Source organism: Lolium rigidum, chromosome 5, assembly GCF_022539505.1.
Source record: "Lolium rigidum isolate FL_2022 chromosome 5, APGP_CSIRO_Lrig_0.1, whole genome shotgun sequence".
In the NCBI taxonomy this organism is placed as follows: Eukaryota; Viridiplantae; Streptophyta; class Magnoliopsida; order Poales; family Poaceae; genus Lolium; species Lolium rigidum.
This window is the reverse complement of record NC_061512.1, coordinates 254,633,978-254,640,826: the sequence shown is the minus strand read 5'-3', so window position 1 is coordinate 254,640,826 and position 6,849 is coordinate 254,633,978. Positions and strand designations below refer to the sequence as shown.

Below are 6,849 nucleotides of genomic sequence, written 5' to 3'. Positions count from 1 at the left end.
GGCCTGCCGCCGGTGAAGTTGACCGGGGCGGCGGAGCAGTTCAACGGGGCGGCGGTTCCTGACCTCAACCGGACGCCTAGAAGCGGCGACTCCTGCCCGGGCGCGACACAAGAGACGCGCCAGGTGCCGGAGGAGAGCATGCCACAGCCCCGCATCCTGTTCGACGAAATGGCGCCGCCTGCCCCGACGATGGACGACCCGGTACGTGAGCTCTTTCAATGTGTGCGAGTGTCGTGTATCATGCGTCTGATGTCCGGTCATTCGTAGGACTATTGGAAGGACCGCCATGAGTCAGACATCCAGATCATTATCTACGACGGCGGCTTCGTTCGCGGTGATCGGGATAGGACTGGCCCGCATGATGACTGGGCAACAACGCAAGATGCGGAGGACATCGAAACCGCACGGCTGTTCGCCACCCAGCAGAAGCAGCCAACACCCGTGTCCGTCGACGACTTCGACGACGCGCCAACATAGCCTGACATTGCTACGAAGAAGGAGGGGGAGAGCCGCAGGACACAAGGCTTCGTCGATGATGAGGATAAGTGTTTGTGCGAAGCGTGGCTGGCAACGAGCAATGATTGTATTAATGGTGCGCAGCAAAAGGGCAAGGTCTATTGGGCCAAGGTCTTGCAGCAGTACAACGAGACCAGGATGCACCCGCCCTACCATATCACAAGCCCTCGGACGAAAGAGTCCCTCCGAAAAAGATGGAACTACATCAAACAAGAGACAAGCAAGTTCTGCTCGGCGGTCGAACATGCTATTAACAACCCCGTAAGCGGTGCTGGCGTCAACAAAGTGGTAAACACGGTACAACCATCATCATTCTACACTATTTGCATCATTATATGTACATCATTGGCGGCTATGATTGCAGGTATCCCGCGCCTTGGAGAAGTTCTGGGCGACGCATAAGAAGGGCTTCCATATGGTCCATTGCTGGGACATGCTCAAGGACGCCAACAAGTGGATGACAAGTACAACAAAGCTGTGAGGAATGGGACAACGATCAACGTCGACGGCGAAGACGACGATCAAGACCGTCCAGCCCTTCCACCTCGTCCCCGAGGCCATAAGGCTACCAAGGCCGATCTAGTCCGGGAGGCGCAGGCCATTGCGTTCACCCAGAGCATGCAGAAGATAATGGCCGACAATCTTGCCGCCTTGGCTGCTAGGGACGAGAAGAGGCGTCTGGAAAAAGAGGCCGCAGCTGCCATCTACCACAACCTCACGAAAGAGGTAATTGAGGTCCAAAAGGCAGACGCCGAGGCCAAATTGCTTGACGCCGAGGCTAGGAGGATGGACGCCAAGGCCAAGATCTTTGCACTAGGATCATGCTAGCCGACTTGAGCAGCATCGATGACGACACCAGGGCCTGGTTCATGAAGATGCGCGCCGAAATCCGCGCGCGAGACGCCTGATCGCCGGCGCGATTGCGCCTAGCACCTTGGCCTCCTTTTGGACATTTTTATTGCTGTTGAGGCCTTGTTGTGCCCCTTTTGGACTCCACTTTGCGCCGTACCATCTGCAAAGTGTGATGAAATTGTTTCAGCCCTCAATTTGCGGCTGTAAAATTTCGTGCAAAGTTGACGCTAGTTCCTCGTTTTTGAATTCTGACCTACGCCGAAAATGCGTCGCCCCGCTAGAGCCAGCACCAGACGCAAAGGGACGCGCAACCATTTTCGCGTTCGCCAGGCGACGCAAACGGATGCCCGCGAACATTTTAGGTGTCCAAAATGCGTCGCGCCGCTGGAGATGCCCGTACTCTCTTTATACTATTTCAGTGCGTTGCAAACTTGCAATGCCTGAAAATGTCGGAGCAAAAGAGGACACACAGCTGAGGATCTACGGCGATGTGACAACAAATCCTGGCCGATGGAGATACCCAGGTGACGTGCACCCTCATCAAAGAATATATGTCCTTTTTATCCTTTCTTTGAACGCACAAAGCATATGTCCTTTTTTCTACGAGTATTTCTTTCTGTTTCTATAAAGAATCTGTCCTTGAAGACTCGGGAGGGTAATGGATTGTGGTGTCCTACTCGAGTCACGTCGCCATAGAAGTAATGGCATGGGGGTGGTGTTGCCTGACCTGCTGCCTTGATGCAACCATATTTTCCCGACCAGGCATTAGGGCATCTTCAGCGGTGCGACGTAAATGGACGCTCCGTTTTTGTTCGCCGTGGTCGGAAATGCGTCTGGCACCACTTTCAGCGGGGCGACGCAAAGTGATCGGGCCGTCCACCGAGACGCAAACTTGGCCCAAATATGCGTCTCGAATGCGTCTCTGCGGACGTCCGGAAATGTTCGCTCGCGTCTGGCGGATGTTTCGTCGGGCCCGCCTGGAAGCGACCCTGCGTCGATGCGTCTTCTCAAACGCGTCAGCGACTGCGTCGCTGCGTCGTTTCGGCACTCTGCGCCACGTTAATGGCGACGATGCCTCGGCTGCCGAGTGGCCGCCCACCTCCGCCAACCACGTTAATGACGACGCCACGCGTCCCGCGGCCACCGCATGCCGCCGGCCTATATAAAGGGTCCCGCGGCCATGGACTTCCTCATCCACACCTCCAAAGAAACCCTAGCCGCCACAAAGCTCGACCGTAGCGCCGCCTAGGTGTTCCTGCGACGCAGCCAAGCCCGCGAGGAAGTCCATGGCCGGTCCTGGTGGCCGGCCAGGCGGTCGAGGCCGCGGCCCTGGGCGCCCCCGTGGCCGGGGCGGGGCCGCCGTGGTGGAGCAGCCTACGGCCCCACGCTCGCCGTCGCCGGCGCCCTCCTCGTCCTCGCAGGAGGAGCGCCGCTCGAGTTCCTCCTCCGCATCGACGACGACCCACTCGCCATCAAGCGGCTACCGGACAAGTTCGCCGAGTTCGTCGACGGCGTCGAGCCGGCGCAGTTGCAGCTACGGGAGGCCAGCTGCAACTTCTGCCGTTGGACCGTGGAGGTCCTGTTCGACGGGCAAGGCAAGATGTACCTTCACACGGGGTGGGACAAGTTCGCTCGTGACCTCGAGCTCGAGCCCGGCTGCCAGCTCACCTTCCTCTACGAGGGGAGCGGCGAGATGATCGTCACGGTGTTCGACGACACAGCCTGCCGCAGGCACTACCACACCGACGACTCCGGCTCCAACACCGATAGTTAGAACGTCGAGTGTTCTTTCTTTGCAGCGAATCTGGCTACGGGCTAGACGAAGCCAGTAGTCGAGGTTTCTGGATGTTCGTCTCATCGGTAGAACCAACAAGGGAACCATCTCCTCCCGCTGGATTTTCCAGTTTGGGTGATTGGGTGTGCCCTTGAATGTTCTTTCTTGGCAGCGAACATACGGAAATCAACACAACAGGCTTCTTTTTAAAAAAAAATTATATTTGTGTCGACCATGGTTCAAACTATGTGTTAGTTTGTGTAAACCATGTTCCTAACTATGTGTTAGTTTGTGTAAAATCATGTTTTAAAATGTAATATTTGAAACTATGTTTAATTAATGGAGAAGAGGGAAAAAAAGGAAAAAAAGGAAAAAAAATTAATACGTCGTCCCGCTGGAGCAGACCCTAGACGCAAACGGACGCGTGGACAAAAACGGTCATTTTAGCGTCCTCAGCGCGACGCAAACGTGGCGGACACTAAAATGCATCGCGTCGCTGGAGATGCCCTTATAGACGAAGGAACACCCGAACTTTTTAAGAGGAGCAGGTCAGCTACATTTTGGCTACTCCTCCTCCTACAGCAAACGCCGTCGCTACGGGAAAGGGCTGGCATCCCGTGCCGATAAGAAGAAAAAACGCACAACCAACGATATGTCCCTCTAGACTTCACGTAGTGGCTGTTCGAGGAAAACCGGTCGGTTCCTTGGGTAGATGCGGGCCTGCCGGGCGGTGGCTAGTACCTCAATTCCCGGCGTGTCCCGGTGCCTCTGGTGCCGTGAGAGAGGCGCGAGCGCCAATTCATGATATGTCGCCGCAGCTTCATCCTGCCGCCGGATCTGCGCGAGGATTCGCCCTTCATCCTCGATTCCTACAACTGGTCTACCTTCACAACCTGTGAGTTACATGCACCGCCGTGCGGGTTATCTTGGCAACGTGGACTTCTTCAACTTGGAGCGCATCGTCTGCCTCGACGGCAATGACGAGGAGGACAAAGACGAATTCCACGGGGCATTGGAGGATGGCTTCCACGACGACCATGAACTCCATCCAGCGAACCTCATGGAGGAGGAGGGCATCAAGTGGCCATCGCCCAGAGCGAGCTCGACCAGCTACCTCAATGGGATGGCCTCACCGTCCTACTAGGGCGTTCGTGCATGCCCAAGGGAAGCCACTGCCACCTCCGCCGCCTCCTCCCGCCCCTATGCCGCCTCTTCACGCACCAACACCGTCGTCGACGCCTCGGCAGCTTATGCACTCTTCGTGGCCTTGGGCGCTTCCGGTCTTCATCGGCCGACAAGTAGGTAGCCATGGCGGGACCCTTGTTAGCTAGGGTTATTTTCTAGTCTTTTTTATTTAGTTTGCGACACTATTGTAAATTCGTTCTATTAATTGAAAAATGCTATTAGACAAAATTATGTCGGGCCACTAGGGCTAACCGCCCCAAACGGATACACGAGAAAACGATGCTAATTTTTTATCCGTGATCCAACGTTAACAGACACTTTTCATATCTGAAATGGGTCGGGCAACCCCTCGTAGCATGCCAACTATCTCCTTGGACTCTCTAAAAAAATTATCTCTTTGGACCAGATCTTTTTCAATGACCCCAGCTGCACAGCCTGACTCGTGGGCCCATGGAGCTAGGCCACTAGATCGTCTGTGCTATATAGTGTGGCGTGGTCAAGCAAACAGTGAAAACACATGGTTAAATAAGACAATTTACACGTGAAAGAAACAGCCGAATTCCTGGATGTCTGCAGCGACAAACAAGCAACCGTGGTCTGTTTTGGAGCATGGCATTAAGTCGAAAGAGGAAGACGGAGAGCGACCTTGCGGCGACTTGCAAGCAGACTATTCGGATAGAAAGACGGCGTCCCTTTCCGACGGCGACGGGCGAACAAAGCGCGGCGGACACAAAACGCACACACGGATGAAAGCCGGCCAAGATTACTAGTGCCAAAAGAAGAGAGAGAAATTCAGCCGTCCGTCCGTCCGTCCAGGGACCACCATCCAACGGTGGAAACGAAACCAGAGCAGAGAGAAGGAGGAGTAGGAGGAGGTCGGCAGCTAGCTTGCTCGCTCTCCCCGGCAAACGAAGCAGACCCGAAGTGTCATTGTTCCAGGAGGCGATAGTTGCCACATTTGTGCAGGCAGGATGGCGAGTGAGATCATCTTTCTGCCTAATCCCATGCGATGCGACAAGAAGCTAGAGACATGGACATCAGGGCATGGTGGCAATAATAGTAGTAGCACTCCACCAAAATAACAGGAGAAGACACACCAAGCCAAGCCACAAGGTCGAAGCATGGCGGCCGTAACCTGGACGACTATACTAATGCTAGTGCTAATGGCAGCTGGCGCTATACAGATTAAGCTGCTGGATGCTCCTCATCCTCTCCACTGACCAAAATATTAGTACTAGGATAGTAGCCCCTCATAAGTAAGCGAAGCAAAAGGAAGAAGAAAATCCTCACGTGGATTTACATGGACGATGCTAGTAGCTGCTGCTGCTGCTGCTAATTAAAGAGCTACTGCTGCAACGCTAGCTAGTACTACTATGTGAGTGGTAGTAGTGGTAGCTCGATTGGAGTTGGTGCTGCTTGGGTGTCGATCAGAATGGCGCGGAGAGCACCCTCTTGAGGGTCTTCTTCACCGGCACCGACACCTCCACCGCCGCCCTCAGCTGCCGAAAACGAAAATAGATAGATGAGCGAGATTGACACGCGCGAGTTACTAGTAGCTGATGAAACTCGATCTTGGCATGCAGGAGATCGAAATGCTTTGCAGAGAAGAAGAAAAAGAGGGGAGAGAGGATCTTGGATTCGGGTTCTGGGGTACCTGGTCGTACTTGGCGCGGAGCTGGTCGTTGGCCTCCCGCAGCTCCACGACCTCCGTCTCGATCTGGGTGACGTGGGCCTGCTTGCGCGCGCGGGACCGGGACGCCGACTCCCGGTTCTTGATCATCCGCTTCTTGCGACGCTCCACGGGGCCCGCGCCGCTGGGGCCGGGCGCCGCTGCCGCGGCGGGGGGCGGGCCGAGGCACATCTCGCGCTCCAGCGCGCGGCGGGCCGGGCCGGCGTCGAGCGGCGCGAGGCGCGGGAAGGAGGAGGCCGCGGAGAAGAAGGAGGGGGACGGGGACGCGGCCACATTGCGGTAGCAGCCGCCGCCGGGGTGGAACGGGGAGCCGACGGCGACGATGGCTGGGAGGAACGGGGGGACGGAGGCGGCGAGGAGCTGGAGGCGGGTGTTGAGGCTGCGCGCGGTGGAGATGTCGGGCGGGGGGGAGACGCTGGGGCTGGTGGCGACGGCGCCCCAGACGTCGTCCTCGTCCACCTCCATGGCCATGGTCTCTGGGGTGACGGCCGGTGGGTGCGTTTGGGGCGGCGGCTTGGGTTGCCTCTTTTGGCCGAGACAGAGATGGGAATAAGTAGGAGGTCTGGTTCGTTTTTACAGTAGCTGCTGCCTGCTGAGTGAGCTTGTTGGAGCTGGGGAGGGAGGTGGGGATGGTCTCGCTGCTTCTGTCGAGCGTGCCCAGTGGCTGCGCGCCGAGTGGCACTGTCGAGTGTCTACTGGAGTGAGCGTGAGGCGGCACTGGTCAAATGGCACCGGGTCCCAACCCACATGGCATGGCGTGCCACCGTGTGTCCCTCCTCGTCCTCGGGGCAACGCTTGCTTGGTTCTGCTGCTGCTCCTCTCTCCCTCGCTG

At 56.5% G+C, this 6,849-nt stretch overlaps 1 protein-coding gene across 1 annotated transcript; it reads right to left on the bottom strand.

Moving 5' to 3' along the window:
* Positions 1-5,582: 5,582 nt before the first annotated feature.
* On the bottom strand, positions 5,583-6,488 carry LOC124652195 (bZIP transcription factor 23-like). The gene is made up of 2 exons (XM_047191212.1): positions 5,982-6,488; positions 5,583-5,826 (listed from the first exon to the last, which is right to left on the bottom strand). The coding sequence occupies exons 1-2, from the start codon at positions 6,486-6,488 to the stop codon at positions 5,755-5,757; spliced, it is 579 nt and encodes a 192-aa protein (XP_047047168.1). The 3' UTR covers positions 5,583-5,754.
* Between the last annotated feature and the right edge of the window lie 361 nt (positions 6,489-6,849).

What these genes read in the sequence shown, in the direction of transcription:
- LOC124652195 (XM_047191212.1), bottom strand. Translation starts at nt 6,488, where the DNA reads ATGGCCATGGAGGTGGACGAGGACGACGTCTGGGGCGCCGTCGCCACC. An exon ending in TCCGCGCCAAGTACGACCAG is followed by an intron (nt 5,827 to 5,981) that starts GTACCCCAGAAC and finishes CGTTTTCGGCAG; the next exon opens with CTGAGGGCGGCGGTGGAGGT.